Source organism: Schistocerca nitens, chromosome 1 (genome assembly GCF_023898315.1).
Source record: "Schistocerca nitens isolate TAMUIC-IGC-003100 chromosome 1, iqSchNite1.1, whole genome shotgun sequence".
Taxonomy (NCBI): domain Eukaryota; kingdom Metazoa; phylum Arthropoda; class Insecta; order Orthoptera; family Acrididae; genus Schistocerca; species Schistocerca nitens.
In genome coordinates this window covers 416660670-416678881 of record NC_064614.1, presented here as the reverse complement: position 1 = coordinate 416678881, position 18212 = coordinate 416660670, and the positions used below count along the sequence as shown (strand labels likewise).

General features: G+C 37.2%; 1 protein-coding gene across 1 annotated transcript in view; it reads right to left on the bottom strand.

Moving 5' to 3' along the window:
• LOC126249979 (beta-glucuronidase-like) overlaps positions 1-18212 on the bottom strand; it is a 126740-nt gene that overhangs the window by 48879 nt on the left and 59649 nt on the right. Inside the window, exon 5 of the mRNA XM_049951521.1 lies at positions 12805-12950. Coding sequence (XP_049807478.1) covers positions 12805-12950 — 146 coding nt within the window. The remainder of the gene's footprint in view (positions 1-12804; positions 12951-18212) is intronic.

The window sequence follows — 18212 nt, the reverse complement described above, 5'->3', positions numbered from 1 at the left end:
TAATGCTTGAACAGTCCCCTGATAATGCCAAGCACATAAGACAATGCTACAGTTTCATTTCTGAAGAGATAAATCTCCAGGTGCCTGCAGGAGTCCTATTGAATGATGAATAATTATTTTCACTTTTTATGTTGAAAACAGTAAACTGGCTGGGTGAGATTAAGATATGTGAACACAAAATAAGCAGTCTCGCATATGCAGATGACTTAGTTGTGATGGCAGATTCGATTGAAAGTTTGCAAAGTAATATTTCAGAGCTAGATCAGAAATGTAAGGACTATGGTATGAAGATTAACATCTCCAAAACGAAAGTAATGGCAGTGGGAAAGAGATATAAACGGATTGAGTGCCAAATAGGAGTAACAAAGTTAGAACAGGTGGACGCTTTCAAGTACTTAGGATGCATATTCTCACAGGATGGCAACATAGTGAAAGAACTGGAAGTGAGGTGTAGCAAAGCTAATGCAACGAGCGCTCAGCTACGATCTACTCTCTTCTGCAAGAAGGAAGTCAGTACCAAGACTAAGTTATCTGTGCACCATTCAATCTTTTGACCAATTTTGTTGTATGGGAGTGAAAGCTGGGTGGATTCAGGTTACCTTATCAATAAGGTTGAGGTTATGGATATGAAAGTAGCTGGGATGATTGCAGGTACTAGTAGATGGGAACAATGGCAGGAGGGTGTCCACAATGAGGAAATCGAAGAAAAACTGGGAATGAACTCTATAGTTGTAGCAGTCAAGGCGAACAGGCTTCGATGGTGGGGTCATGTTACACGCATGGGAGAAGCAAGGTTACCCAAGAGACTCTTGGGTTCAGCAATAGAGGGTAGGAGGAGTCGGGGTAGACCAAGGAGAGGATACCTGGATTCGGTTAAGAATGATTTTGAAGTAATAGGCTTAACACCAGAAGAGGCATCAATGTTAGCACTGAATAGGGGATCATGGAGGAATTTTATAAGGGGGACTATGCTCCAGACTGAACGCTGAAAGGCATAATCAGTCTTAAATGATGATGATGGTGATGATGTAGTTTCTTTTAGAAAGGTAGAAATCTAGCCCAAGTATTCAATGTAATCATATTTTGCTGTGCATTATTTATGGGGCTTCATTGCTGAATTTAATATCAGTGTATGATGCTTGAAAGCCAATGGCCTTGCCACAGTGGTAACACCAGTTCCCATCTTGTCACTGAAGTTAAGTGCAGTTGAGCTTGGCTAGAACTTGGATGGGTGACTGCCCAGTCTGCCAAGTGCTGTGACAAGTAGAATGCAATCAACCCTTGTGGGGCAAATTGAGGAGCTTCTTGACTGACAAGTGGCAACTCCAGTCTTGTGCACTGGCAAAGGCTGAGAGAGTGGTATGCAGACCACATCCAGTGATGCCTATAGGCTGAGGTGGCCAGTCAGCACCACTGGGCCTGCCAAGGTGTGTTCAGATTGAAATTAGTAGTTTTATTATAATGCTTGAAAAATATTTTGAGAGGGGCCTCTTGGATCTTTATGCTACACCATCAAATCCAGCAATGCTTCACAATTGCTAAATATGTATGGTAGTCTGATGTACATCTTAATCTCTGGCTTCCGTGTCTCTCTGTGCATGACCTCCTCCTCCTCTTTATGTTCATTTCCTTCACCGTCTCTGTCTTCCTCTTCTTGCCGCCCTCTCTCTGATGTTTAGTCTTGTTTATTGGTGTTGTCAAGGGAACCTTGATTGGGAACTGAAAAATGAATGGGTAAATCAGTTGGGATCATTGGCATATAGGATATGAGAGAGACCTCTCCAGGTGCTAGATCTGTGAGGATAGTAGCACCAGTGAAAATATTTTGTGTGGTTTCAATCTGCAAACAAGTTGGATCATGGCCATATTTAGGCAGGTGTAACACGTGCAGTTCCACAGGGCAGCAAATTTTAGGGATGGCAAAATGCTGCCATTGAAAAACTTCTTTTAATTATAATTCATGTGTTCAATAATTTACTGGCAAAGTGTTGACAAATATTTATACTCATCATTAAACTCACATTTTACAGCTTGTCTACCTGTATAACATCTTCCATGTACCAGTGCATTAAGGGTCTGTCAAACATGATGCATGCCACCTGCATGGGCACCCAGTGCTGTCTCTGTGTTGGACACTGTGTTGTCGTCCCAGTCAAACAGAAGGCAGATGTGCATGCTAGGCCACCCTTGCCTGCAATGTGCATCTGTGATTGTATGAGTCTATGGCATGCAAGTCTGCAAAAGATGGTGGCAGAAACAGGAAGACTGATTGAGCTGGTATATGCAAATGTACTTTTGTACAATATATGACACTGTGATTATAAAAGCTCGATGAAAAAGGTGTCAATGAGGAAGAAAACTGATGCAAGTGTATACCAAACACATATTTTCTTTGTTTATAAATAAATGTGCAGCTGTATGGCATAACCAGATAAATATTGTAGTATACAATAGAGTTCAGCTGAAACAATAATGTGCTCCCAAAAACTACTGGTGGCACTCTAGTACAGTTGAAGCTACAAATATGCTGCTTTGACAACAGCTTCTTCAATGTGGATCATAAGTTTATAGGATTTAAAATGACTTATCACCTTGGAGTGGGTGTACCAAAGGCATTTTCTACCATACAACAGCCCCTACATATTTGTTTATTGAAAATTGCTTTTGAAGGATCTTCCGAAGCTGATGAAGGGCTATCAGACAAATCTGTAATTTAAACCCATCACCACCTCTCAGCACGAGTGATGGCCACGTTTGAGCCTGGCACTGGTTTCAGAGACAAAATACATTTTCCTCATACAAATTCATGGAAAAATTCAGTTTTCAAAACTTGTGCTGTCACAGTGTCTACCATAGCTGCCCACTTGATAACCATGGAGTTGTAATTGTGATCAATAACTGCAAACGGGAGAACTGAAAACAAGTTTTTGTAACAAAAATAATTTGAGCCACTGTTTTTAGCACACTTCATTCTAACATGTTCCCATTTATGTTGCCAGATCAGTTAGGAAATTGCCACTGTTCCATTAATTCAATCTTAATTTTCTTCCAGGTTTCCTCCATTGGTTGAGGAAAATACAGTGGCCATAAAACACTGTACAGTTCTTAACGCACATATTTGACTATGCTGGAGAAAGTTCTCCTCCCCATTCAGAATTAAAAAGTGATGGTATGGTGTGAATCACTAGTGGCCAAATATCTGCAACAAAATGTACTATTTGTTAGTAATAAATGCATCACATGAAATAAAATAATTTGATTGTGTCTTGACTGACAGGTGAGACTGTTTGACCCAAATGGAAGAATCTACAAGACTACTACAGCAAATACCTAAAATTCATAAAGAGAGGAACAGGTTCAGCCAAAAAGTATCAGAATTGGCCATGGGCAGATCATTTGGAGTTTCTTCCTGACACACTGTCACTATGTCATACATCATGTATGTCATACATCATCAAATGCTGAAGTGTCAGAGGGACCATTTCCAGACAATGGAGATCGAGAGGAAGAAGCATAATTGACTGTATAATGTCAGTTCATCCAGTGAAAAAGCCAAAATAAAAAGAAATAAATGAAGATGTAGCTGCAGTCACAAATTATCAACTCACCAGAGACAGTAGTAGGAGAGAGAAGGGTGAGCTCAACAATATGGCACCTTATTTTTAAGTTATGCACACTTGTTCAAGACATTCCCAGCTCAAACACAAACTCATTTAAAAATACAGCTGGCACAGTATTTGGAGAGACTGAAATTGCAATATTAAACAATGAAACACCACCACATCTATTCTCCACAGTCCTTGCACCACTCAGCTCAGTAGTGTCACAATGTAGTGCTGATACTATATCAAAAAACGATGTCACCTGTGTAATTTAGGAGCCAGAGGAATCTTATAATGACTTTTGTAGCACCAGAGAAATGTATGAGAAGGCAAAAACTTGTTTCAGTGTTGATGACTGACCTGTAGCTCACATTTGCTCCTACACAGTGTAGATAGTATTTTTCAGTTTATATTTTATTCATATAGTTCCATGTTTTGTGGTTATTACTGTTTTTGAAAATATACAGTCACACATAAATAATAAAATAAAGTAAGTGGGTTCTACCATAAATAATGTTCTGTCATATGTAATGTTCTACCAAGCATTGACAGAAGAATCAATTAACATCATGTGCTTGCCTCAAACAAACTGACAAGTCTTTCTTCTGAACCTACGGGCCTTCTCTAGTTCATTTCAGTTTTTGAGATTTTTGGTTAAATGAGCTTGTGTAACATTTCCAGTTGTTCACAAGACATTTGAAAAAAACTGAAGAAGCAGTCTTCACAAGACCACAGTACTGGGTAAAGATAGTGAAATTCCCTGTTATCATTTAGTGTTAATTTCATATTTCCACTTTATTCATTTCCTCAAAGTGAGTGCAAATAAAGGCAACAGTTTATTGTCATTAGAACTGATACTCATGTTTACTGGCCAGCAGCTGACTCACTCACAATGAGACCCTTTCAACAACAGGATCACTGTGTCCTACCTGTGCTCTGTTTGATCACAGCTGACCAAGCAGGCAACAAAATGTTCTGAGTGCTCAAGCAGCCCGTTCTCTGGTTGACACAGACTTACTCCCCATGTAAACACGTAGACTATGAGATCTTGCATGTGGCATGTTGTTCAATTCTTCACCCATTCATGATTATGTTGCTGTCAGATGCAATGCAATGTTTCATGTGGTTCTCAACTTAAAATTAAGGTATGTAATTTGAGTACTGACCGGTCATAGTGAAGTTGGTTCTTTTGTATAGTGGACTCTTGATTATCTGATTCATGATTACCCAGCCTACATACTATTCAGCATGAGGACCATCCAACCTACTTAATTAATATCATAAAAATACTTCCCCATAATACAATGAGGATTCTGACTTTCAAAGTTCTGGAAGAATGTCAAGAAACTACGTGTTCTAAAGCAGAGGATTTTCCTGTTCCCATTAATGCCCCATTTTATTCAGAAAGCAGTGACCAGACACTGGAGTAATTTGTTAAAAATTGTATTAATCAAAACAGAATTGCAGATTTTTCTATGTCCTCACAGCGATGTGCCAATGGATCTCAGCACTTTTGAAGCAAAAAGTATTCAGATGGTTTTGGCGAACGAGGAAATTGTCAACCATAGATGTTTTGTATATTGTCCTAACCAAGGATCATTGTTCTGTTTATGTTGTAAATTATTTTGTTGTGCATCTCAGTTTTCAGCATCTGGTTTCAGTGAATGGACCAATGCTGCAATATGAATAGCTGAACAAGAAAATTCTCCCTCTCTCAGAGACATCTTACAAAATTGAAAAACTGGGGAAACAAGATGAAAAGAACTGACAAGTGGTTGCTCACTCATTGTGAACATGAAGTTACATATTAGAGAAAAAAAAGAGTTGTTTCTGTTGTTCTGAAGCTAGCTTCTAGGGATCTAGCATTTCATGAAGATGAAGAGGTGTTTTTCTCTGTGAAAAATGAAAATTTTGTGATGCGGCTGGAATTAATTGCAGAGTTTGATACTTTTTTGTCTGATGATATAACTACGTTTGCTGACACTGGAAAAGGATTCACTTCATGCTTGTCACCAGCAACTTATGAAGATTTAATATGTCTTATGGGGAGGTCAGTGATCCAAAAAATATGTAATGAAGTTATTTCTTCTAAATATTTCTCAGCCATAGTAGATTCTACATCAGATATATCCCATAATGACCAGTTAATTATAATAATTAGATACATAAAAGAAGATAGTCTCTCAGTTCAATAATTCCTATGTTTATGGAGAGAAGCATTCTGAATTCTTTAGAACTACATGCAGCCAACATGTCTAGCACATATTAAGGATTGCAAGCAAGACTCAAGTACCAAAACACTCTGATTGTCTTCAGTTCACATTGGGATCACTCACTAAATGTAGTTGATTCATGAGTTAATTCAGGGTTTATAAAACTTCTTTGCAGATTTTACAGGCAGATGGAACATCTTGTAAACATATTTTTAATCCAGAAGTATGACACTGAAGTCACTGTCTACAACATGATGCTGTACATGTGACGATGTTTGTAAGAGTCTGAACACAGGATGGAAATATTTGTTTTTTCCCTTAAGAACAATATCAGAAAATGAGAGTGTTAAAGCTAGAAGTGAAGCTGACGGTCTTCTTAGAAAGTTAAGAAGTATTGAGATAGGTTTCATGATATTGGTGAGGGATTGTATTCTGCTATAGTTTAGCAAAACAATGAAGAAACTGGAAGCTGTTGTAGACAGGTCTAGTTATTGCTTTATTGCAATGCACATGAATTCAGCTGAATTTCTTTTCAGCTGAATTCATGTGCATTGCAATAAAGCAATAACTAGACCTGTCTACAACAGCTTCCAGTTTCTTCATTGTTTTGCTAAACTATAGCAGAATACAGTCCCTCACCAATATCATGAAACCTATCTCAATACTTCTTAACATTATGGAGGTCAGGAATTTGGAATAAGTTCCATGTCCTTCAGCTGCTGAGAATCAAAAGAAAGAAATGCCACATTAAATGCAAGAGATTCTTTGATGATTCATCTGACTTTGAAGATAACCACAAATGTCCTGAAGAAGAAACAGGATTAGATAGTTTTGAGATCTGGAAAAGATTGAAAATGTCATATTGGGAAATTATACAAGTTCTTCAGGTTGAAGCACAGAAGGGAGTTAATATTTACAAAGGACATAACTTAAGATTCTCATCTCTCTCTCATATCACCAAACTAGAAACAGTTCAAATTTATGATGCTGCAGAAAAACTTAGAGCCATCTGTAGTTCTAACATAGAGAAGAATGTATACATTTTAAAAGCTATCTGTTGTCTATGAAAAAAATATGGTGGTAACTTGTTCTGTCTTCCATTTCACTGTAGAATGTGTTTTTTTTTAAAAAAAAAAAAAACTAGTGATGTCTATCTAAATGACTACACAGCACTCACGGCTTACAGTTGAACTCCAGCAACAAAATGTTCAGTTGAAAGGCCCTTTTCTGTTTTAAAATGGATAAAGAACTGCCTATGAACATCCAAAAATCAAAAATGATTGTATTGTATTGTATTGTATTGTATTTTTATTGATCCAGGCAATCATAGTATTGTACAGCTGTACATATGATATTGGATAGGTCAAGAGAGCTATTTACAGTAATTTTTACAAATTGATGTTTACATTATTTTGTAGCAAGGAAATTATCTATCTTCAACAAAACTGTTAATACAAATCAAAGAGATGTAAGATTTTACATACGATATTGGATAGGTCAAGGGAACATATTTGCAGCTAATATTTAATAAATTGATTTTACATCATTTTGCAATGAGGAAGTTAGCTATCTTTAACAAAACAGTAAATGCAAATGTTGTATGGTAAAATACAAACAGTCAATACAAATGTAATAGTAAAGTAGTCCAGTGTATTTCATAGACATGCACAGTATATAATTTTCAGACCTAATTGAACATTTATCATATTTTTTACATTTTTAACCCCTTTCAAAAAAATGATCAACTGCATAAAAGCAATGGTCCAAGAGATATTTTTTTAACTTATGTGTGAAGGCTCTTGGGTTCTTTGTTGCTTTGATTTCATTGGGTAAATTATTATACATTTTTATTCCAACATTTAAAACACTTTTTTGGTAGCAGGTAGTTCTGGACTGAATCATATGTAGGTCAGATTGCTGCCTTGTTGCATAGTTATGAATATCTCCATTGAATTTTAGTGTGCAGTCATTGTTTAACAGGTATGTCTTGACAAATGAGACGATATTATAAATGTAAGCAGAAGGCAGTGTCATAATGCCATTTGTTTTGAAATGTTGTCTGCATGATTCATTATGTCTAAGATTACATATTATGCGTATTGCCATTTTTTGCATTTTGAAAATATATCTACCTCCAGGTGAGTTCCCCCAAAATATGATTCCATACTGTAATGTAGAATGGAAGTAAGCATAATATACATGTATGAGAACAGATTTTGTGACTGATTTTTTGAGTACCCTTAAAATGTAACACACAGTTGAGAGCTTTTTTGAGATATAATTTGTGTGTGTCTCCCACTTAAGATTTTCTGCAAGCCATATGCCAAGAAACTTGACGGAGTCCACACACATAAGCTCTTGGTTATTTAGAATCACATCAGGCATTTCTTGTTTTTGGGATGAGAGTCTGAAGTTGATGTAGGTTGTTTTCTGTATGTTTATAATCAGTTTGTTCTCGTTGAACCATTTGCTGAGTGACGACATAAGCGGTTTAATTTTTTGGTTGTGGTCCTCTGTATCAGTACCCGTTATTAGAATACTTGTGTCATCGGCAAATAGTGTGGTATGTCCTGTAGTAAGCTTTGTGCTTATATCATCAATGTATAGCAGAAACAGTATGGGTCCCAGGATTGAGCCTTGTGGCACACCATATCTAATAGGCATTGTGTCAGAGGAGTGGACAGTAGATTGATGGGTGGTTGTATTCTTTTTTTCAAAATTAATTTCAACTTTTTGAAATCTGTTTGACAGGTAAGATTCTAACCATTTGTTTGCAATTCCTCTTATACCTTTATTTGCTAACTTCTTAAGGAGTATGGTATGGTCAATTACATCAAACGCTTTGGATAAATCTAAAAAGATACCAGTAGTGATTTCCTTATTATCCAGTGCTTTTAAGGTTTCGTTGAGATACTCATAAATAGCTGTGGTGGTTGTCTTTTGCTTTCTAAAACCATGCTGGTGTTTTGTCAATAAGGATAGTTTATTAGTAAAGTCTTCCAATCTGGTGTAAAATAATTTTTCAAATATTTTTGAGAATGAGCTGAGCTGTGCTATGGGCCGGTAATTGGCTACATCATTTTTAGAGCCCTTTTTGTGAAGTGGGGTAATTTTAGAAGTCTTTAGTAGGTCAGGGAAAACTCCATTTGTAAAGGATGCATTTATTATGTGGGTTAGGGGTTCTACAATGGATTCTCCACATTTCTTTACAATTATATCAGGAATATTGTCACTACCACTGGAGTACTTATTCTTTAGTCCTTTTATAAATGTAAGTACTTCAGGATTGGAGACTTTGTGAAGAAACATTGATGCCTGTACCGGTGCGGTTTCTATTAGTGTTTGGTGTTGAGCATTTGGTCTGTGGCAGTTGTTCTTTATCAGGTTTTCTGCTATCTTGCTAAAATAGTCATTAAAACCATTTACTATTTTTTGGGGATCTGATGTGACTTCATCATTTAGGTTTAGTTTTAATGTTTTGTTTATGACATGCTGCTTACTGTTTGTTTCATTTTTTACAACTGTCCACAAGCCTTTCATTTTATTGTTAGATTCCTTTATAAATTTATCATTGTATAATTTTTTTGCTTGTTGGATAACTTTCCTATAGATTGCAAAATAAGTCTTACAATATGACCTAAACTGATCATCGACGTCATGGTGTTTCATGTGATTTTTTAAGTCACGCTTTTTTTGGCTGGAAATCCTTATCCCTTTTGTTACCCATGAGTTTGTGTGTTTCTTTCCGATTTTCCTGGATTTCAGTGGAAATGCAGTATTGAAGTGGTGGAGAAATGTTTCATGGAAGGAATTAAATACGTAGTTTACATCATTTTCTTTATAGACCTCTGCCCAGTTTTCAGCCCTTAACAGATAGTTAAAAAGCCTTATATTATCGTCATTAAATTGCCTTTGCATTTTAGTTATTGTGGGATATTGTCCTATGTAATTTAAATTCGCTGTTAGTATTTGGGCTTCATGGTCACTGTAACCTGTGCTGATGACTTCGATTGAGTGGTGCAGTTTGTCTGTGTTTATGAAAAGCTGATCTAGAGCTGTTTTTGAATTTTTTGTGATCCTGGTTGGTGTGTTTACAGTTGGAGATAGGTTGAATGAATTTGTAATATTCAACAATTCGTCTTTGTTTTTTCCAGGTGTGAGGAAGTCAATATTAAAGTCTCCACTTATTAATAGATTTTTGTTTAGTGAGTAAATTTTTGTGAGTAGTGCTTCGAGGGAGTGTTTGAAGGTTTGGATGTTCCCATCAGGGGCTCTATATACATTCAGTATCAATAGGTTAGAGTCTGTTAAGATAATTAAGGAGAATTCAAAGTCTGTTTCTATTTGCATATTATTGTACTTTGTGAGGCTTTTGTATCTTAAATATTTTTTGACATAGATTGCTGTACCACCTCCCTTACTTTTGTTCCGACAAGAATAACCAGCTAGAGTAAATTCGCCAAGTGGGGTTTTTTTAATTTTGTCTTCTGTTAACCAGTGTTCAGTAATACAGAGAACATCTAAGTGTGGCTTTGTTTTTAGGAAGAGATCTATTTCTAGTAACTTATTAAACATTGACTGCACATTATGGTGTAATATTTTAAAGGATAATAGTGACTGTTTTCCAATGGAATGATTTTTGACACCACTCACCGGGTTTTCTTGTAGCTTTAGTTCATGAATATTTTGCTCTGCACCTGTTTTCCTTTGGTTTGCTGCTAGCAGGGAGCTACTGGTGTTCTTGCCCATAAAAAATCCTGGCTGTGGGCTGGAGGTCTGCGTTTTCGTGTTGAAGATCTTGGCACAGTTTCCAGTGATACTGATTTGGAGTGTGGCTGCACATTTTTTGTTGTTTCCACTTGGATGTCGTGGGCTGGCTGATTTGTGGCACTTGACGAGATATTTGCATAGGATGTTGTTGGTGACTTAGTGTTGACTGTGGATACCTTCTTTTCTAAAACTGTTTCTGGTGTTTTCCTTGATGACCCTGACTGCATATTCACTTTTGTTGTTGTTACTGATGGCTCTTCAGCTCCTGGTGTTGCTGTTGGTTCAGCTGCAGTATTGCTCATTCTTCTGGGATTGTCCACCAAATTAGCTTCATTGGACCACGAATATGTTTGATGTCCTGGTGTAACACGTTTTATGGCACTTCTTGTTACCAGTGGACCTTTGATGGCATTCAGCAGATTAACACACAGTTTCTTTTTCCCATTTTTATGTAAGTGAAGCCCATGCCTGGTGAAGTCTTTCCGTTGGAGGAAGCTATTTACATCTAAAACTCTGATGTGTTCACTGTAGGATGCCTTCTGCATCAAGTAACTGTTCATTTGGTAGATTTTGCAGTTTTCATTTGGCATGTCATATCTATACGGTATTGTGCAATCTTGGAGTACTAGCCATAGAATCAGGCATGACAGTCACTCTGGATTTTCAGGAAGGGAATAAATCAGCATTTCGATGTACTACTGGCAAGAATGTTTAGGATGTTTGTTAATATGGCCAACTCTACGTTCTGAATTTTTTCCTATCTGTGAGAAGAGATGGTTGCTAATAGGAACTTTTATAAATTGTGAATCACATGCAGTATTCTCGTCACCATAAGAATAATACGAATATAAACATTTTGCCATGTATTGTTTCGTGTTTGCTGCTATCTCATTTAAATCCTGTTTGCGTAATAAACCACAAAACTAGAGTGAGACGACAGCAAACGCGGAAGAATATACATATCATGTCATGTTTATATTCGTATTATTCTTATGCTTAACAGTGATACAGTCAGAAATGAAGCGAGGCAATAGACTAGATTTGAAATCTAAGATAACCCTAATTTCTGTGCAAAATGTAATGTACTAAAGAGGCGCCTGCAAAGATTTTCAATCGGAGAAAAATTTTCGCTAAACTCTCGTTCAGAACACCTTCTATCATACGCAGTCTATTATGCAGTATCAGAGTACAACAAACAGTGCATGACACACTACAGTAATGCATTTTCAGCGTAGAGTGACGTAAACACCTATAACAAAGAAAACTGCGCTTATCAGATCAAAGAAAAATAAGCAATCAATTCAAACCAGACGAAGCACGTGAAAAAGGAAGGGTATCCATATAAATACAGACGGAGTGCCTGACGCATAGCAATGGCGACCTGGTAAAGGAGGAGGAGGAGATTAGTGTTTAACGTCCCGTCGACAACGAGGTCATTAGAGACGGAGTGCAAGCTCGGGTGAGGGAAGGATGGGGAAGGAAATCGGCCGTGCCCTTCCAAAGGAACCATCCCGGCATTTGCCTGAAGTGATTTAGGGAAATCACGGAAAACCTAAATCAGGATGGCCGGAGACGGGATTGAACCGCCGTCCTCCCGACCTGGTAAAGCTTAACTGCTAAGCTTACGACTCGAACCAAACTACTGTAGCTGTATCGTCATTCATTCGACCTAAATTGTGTCTCATATTACAATGGACCAACTTTGTTTCGATTTGGAGATGCGGCCTAAAACTTTTCTCTCCCTTTGAATTTCGAGTCTCAAATTTCAGGTGCGGCTTAGATTCGGGAAAATTTTTTTTCCTTGATTTCGAGTCTCATTTTTCAGGTGCGGCTTAGATTCGAGTGCGTCTTAGATTCGCGTAAATACGGTAGTCATTTAACATGTAAAGAAGATAAACTGTCTTTCTTGCTTTTGAAACTTTTTGAAATATCTTTATAGTAAGTTACCTAAAAATAACCTTTTATACCGGCACATTGCCTTCAAAATGAACAAAACTTGTTGCATGTTCCAAGGTTGTTGAATCCAATGTACTAGTTTCATACATAAATAATAATTTCTAAAGATTATTTTCATGTAATTCTGAAAAAATCCTGCAGTTTCACCAGTTTTTGCAGAAAAATGATGTGGCCTATAGCAATTTAATAATGTATATGTTAGAAACCATCAATTTACATCACTTGAATTACAGTGTCTAAGTGGTCTCTGATTCATATTTTACCTGTCCCATCAGGTAAGTAGTCAGTTGTAATGCTGATATCATCAATGCAGACCCCTGGTGTGGTGTAGAGATAAACAGGCCGATCAATGCCCGCATAATTAAAGAAATCAAATGTATAGCTCTGGTATGTCTTGGTGCCATTTGTGCTGTAAAACAAAAACAGTTCATAAAAACATTTTTTTTTACCTCTTTAAACAAATATACTTGGGGTGTTTCAGTCACATTATTATTGTGCATTCATATCAATCTGGCATTTGTGTATAAAATGGGAAAACTTGTAGACAGATGAAATAATGGTTGAATCAATAAAATCAATAACTCAATAAAGTATTGGGGCATGTCACTCAGATCCCTGGATTCACCTTATGAGAGGACAAGGGGAGCGCACAGTTTTCCCTAGTCATCATCTCAGGTGAGTCCCTCTCATCCCAGGGTCTAAGTGATCTGCCCCTCCTTTACAGCTTTCCCCATTCCATCTCTCTATCCTTCCTGAGGATGGACCTAAAAATTCCAAAAGCAAGGAATATTGTTTTTGCTTTTAAATATGCCTGTCAGCAGTACAGGAATTTTGCCTCCTGAATGTACACTGAGGTGACAGAAGTCAGTCTCCTAATATTGTGTCAGACCTGCTTATGATTGACATAGTGCAGCAACTAGCAGGGGCTTGGAAAATCATTGGAAGTGCCCTGCAGAAATACTGATCCATGCTGCCTCTGTAGCAATCCACAATTGTGGAAGTGTTACCAGTGCAGGATTTTATGCATAAATTGACGTCTTGATTATCTCCTAGAATTGTTCAATGGAATTCATGTCGGGTCATCTGTGTGATCAAATCATTTGCTAGAACCATCTAGAATGTTTCTCAAACTAATTGTGAATAACTGTGACCTGGTAACATGGTGCATTGTCATCCATAAAAATTACATTGTTGTTTTGGAACATAAAGTCTATGAATGGCTGAAAATTGTCTGCAGGTAATCAAACATAAACAGTTCCAATCAATCATTGGTTCAGTTGGACTAGAGGACACAGTCCATTCCATGTAAACAGAGTCCACGTCATTATGCAACCAACACCAGCTTGCACATTGTCTTGTTGACACTCTGGGTTCATGCCTTCATGGGGCTGCACCACACTTGAACCCCACCATCAGCCCTTAGCAACAGAAATTGGGACTCATCTGACCAGACCACAAGTTTCCAGCCATCTGTGGTCCAACCAGTATGGTCACAAGCCCAGGACAGGTGCTGCAGGTGATGTCATTCTGTTAGCAAAGGCACCCACATCAGTTATCTGCTGCAATAGCAAAGTAATGCCACATTTCACTGCACTGTCCTAACAGAGATGTTCATCATACATCTCACATTGATTTCTATGATTATTTTATGCAATGTTGCTTGACTGTTTGCACTGACAATTTTATGCAGATGGCACTGCTCTCAGTTGTTAAGTGATGGTCATTGGCCACTGCATTCTCCGTGGTGAGAGGTAATGCCTGAAAGCTGTATTCTTGCAAACTCTTCACACCATGGATCTCAAAATATTGAATTCCATAACAATTTCCAAAATGTAATGTTACATGCATCTAGCTCCAACTACCATTTCGCTTTCATAGTCTGTTAATTCCCATTGTGTGGCCACAATCACATTGGTCATCTTGTCACATGAATCACTCAAGTACAAATTACAGCTTCACCAATGCACTGGCCTTTTATATCTTGTGTACATGATACTTCAACAACCTGTAAAAATTCATATTGCTATCCAATGACTCTTGTCACCTCTATGTAAGTCTGTCTCTTTGGAGGTCTATATATTTTCCTCTCGGGATTTATCTTTTGATGCAAAAGATGTAAAATGACAGATAAGTCACAACAGTTTTTGTCAAGAAATTCAAGATGAAATCAGAAGCAAATTTACACAAAAGCACCTATTCTAGTGAGACAATTAATCCAATAATATTTTAAAAAATCAGTGTAAAAACAATGTAGTAACTTATCAAACACACATAAAAATAACTTACAAATATTAGGCCTCTCCATGACTATAATGAAGATGATGATGATCATGATAATACTGGTAATGAACAAAGGTATAAAACAATTATTAAACTCAAATATATGAAGCAGTGGTCTCACACTCTTTAAGAAACCTGAATAAAACACTACAAAACATAATGCATGGAGCATCAAATATTTACTAATTGTAAGATACAAAAGTAGAGAAGTTAATGAGGTTTTATCCATTAAGTCACTCATTCAAAATTATTTTCTGTAGTTTATAACATGAAAGAGGACTTACAGTATTTGCAGTACATCAGATCACATGTTAGTTTGGAAACATTATTCTTAAAAGACTGCCAAACTTTCAGATGTATTCTTCATTATAAATAAAAATACACACACACACACACACACATATTGGCTAGGATAAGAGGTCATGTTGGGTGGGTGGATGAGAGGAGAAAGAAGGCCAGGACCATAGGAGCAGAAGTGAAGGTTGAAGGGAAGGATGACTGACAGCTGGGAAAGAGAGGCATCAAGCATGTGGAACAGGAATGTTACTCTGGTGATGTTACTCTGGTGCAAGTAAGGGAACTTGAATGCAGCACATAATGACATGGGGGAGTGGGCTGGGATGGGAAGTCGTAACAGAAAAAGAGTGAGTCTGCAGGAAGGAGGGTGTAACAGCAGAATGAGTGATGTAAGGTTCATGAGGAAAGAGTTGGATATGGATGTGGGACAAAGGCAAGTGGAGATTGAGGCCGGGAGGATTATAGGCTTGAAGAAAGTGTTGCAGGGATGATTTCCAGATATTCAGAGAATTACGTAGAAGGCTACAGGCTGTTGAACAACCACTGAAGTTGAGCACGATGTGCACAGTACCATATTCACCACTGATTGGTCAACTCAACTTTTCGCCACAGTTTGGTGATTGATTTATTTATTGATCGATTGATTTATTGATCCATCTTTAAGCATTTTTCATGCAATTGATGTCGTCATTTTACATACGTTATATAATTACAAAATAAATCATACATTTTTAACATTCTGATTGAGTAAATATGTTTTATACTGCACATGTTTAGTAGTCATTAAACATAAATGTGTCATGCAGAATGACAAAAGGAGATACTGTGTGTGTAACACAATACACATGCTAAGAAAAACATTTTGACAAATATAAATGAGACAGGCTTAATACATGTTAACCATTGGGGAAAATGCATTATGTAAGTGAAGCACAATAGCATGGTACAATAACATTTTCAGAAGAACTTATGTAATAGGGTGGTCATGTCATACAGCAGTTAACTATTGAGTAAACATACATTATGTAAATAGAGCACAATCACATGATACAATAACATTTTCAGAAGTGCTCATCTAATATGGTGGTCATGTCATATAGCAGTTTTAATAGATTAGATCATTTTTATTACATACTTTAAATTCTTCTATTGTATAGAATGCTTTTTTCCCAAGCCACCTTTTTGTAATATTTTTGAAGACATTCAGTGATAAACTGTGTGCTGTAGGTGGTAGCATGTTAAATAATTGTATCCCTGGGTATGTGTAACTGTTTTGGTTTTTTTTTTTTTTTTGCCTAGTAACTGGGATGTCCATCATCTGCCTTTGGCATGTGTCATGGCTATGTACAGACTCGCACAGTTTATAGCTTTCTTGGTTTTCCTTTATGTGCACTAAGCAACTGAGAATAAACAGTGATGTAAGTGTCAGTATTTTTAACTCTTTGAAATAGTCTCTACATGATACATGGTTTCTCATGCCAGCAATACACCTAATGGCCTTTTTCTGCCAAAGAAAAATTCTTTTTGCCCCAGAGGCATTGCCCCATAAGAGCACTGCATACGCGAGGTGACTATGAAAAAAGGCATAGTAGGAATTTAGCAGTAGCTCATCCATCACGCAAGTCCTGAGCGTAGTTAGCAGATAGGTGACTCAGGATAACTTTTTGCATACATAATTGGTGTGAGTTTCCCAGGTTAATTTTGGGTCCAGATGAATGCCAAGAAGCTTAACTGAGGAACTACAGTTGTCATTGTTACATAGGCTGAAAAATGTTTACTGTGAGTGGGCTGTTGGTTGTTGGTCATGCACACATAAAATGCTGTTACAAGTTGAAGCAAAGCTTGCATTTGATGATTTGATGATTTGCACAGATGATCCTGCCTCTGGTACATATCAATAGGATATGCTGGGTGGACACACAGGCAGTTATCACACCTTTCACAGGAGTATTACGCATGTGGCAAAGAGTTGGAGGTAGATATGGAATAAGGATGAATTAGACCATCTTGTAGATTAGGTGGGTGGTAGAATACTACTTTGGGAATGGTGAGAAGGATTGGGGGTAGGATGTTCCTCATTTGCGAGCACTGTGATAAATAGTAGGAGCCATACTCTAGGAAACTTAGTTGTGGAAGATATTGCATGACATAATGTGTTTGAGACTAGTAGGTGAATCATCACTCATGCTATTTGGATTCTCACCACCAACACAAGTTCTTCTGAAGAGAACATTTGGGAACTCTTCCTCAATGTAAAGAGCATTAATGAACAACCACTGATGTATTGAGAAAAAGGAACAAATAACTGCATGCAAAACATATCAGAATTTGAGAATCACAGAATTTGGTTTCTTGCTTTCTGCAGCTACATGACTACTCTGCAATACGTAATTAAGTGCCTGGCAGACGGTTTGTCTAACTACCTTCTAGCTACACCTCTACTGTTCCACTCTCACAATGCACACTGGAAGAAAAAACTTTTAAATCTTTCTGTGCAAGCTCTGATTTCTCTTATTTTGTTATGATGATCATTTCTCCCTATGTAAGTGGGCTCCAATAAAATATTTACATACTCCAAGGAGAAAGTCTGTGATTGAAATTTCATGATAAGATCCTGCCGAAGTAAAAAACACCCTTGTTTTAATGATTGCCATCTCAGTTCATGTGTCATATCCATGGCACTCTCTACTTTATTTTCTAATAATACAAAACAAGTTGCCATTTTTTGAATTTTATCAGTATCCTACGTCAATGTTATCTGATGTGGCTCCCACACTGCACAGCAATATTCTAGAAGAGGGTGGACAAGCACAGTGTATGCAGTCTCTAACATTTTCTAAGCATTCTGCCAAAAAATCAAAGTCTTTGATTTGCTTTCCCTACTGTATTATCTATGTGATCGCTCCAACTTAAGTTATTTGTAATTGTAATCCCTAAGTATTTAGTCGAGTTTACAGCCTTTTGTGGGATTTATCATCTAACCAAAATGTAGTGGTTCCTTTTACTACTCATGTGGATGACTTCACACTTTTCATTATTTAGACTCAATTGCCACTTTTTGCACCATACAGATATCTTCTCTAAATCATTTTTC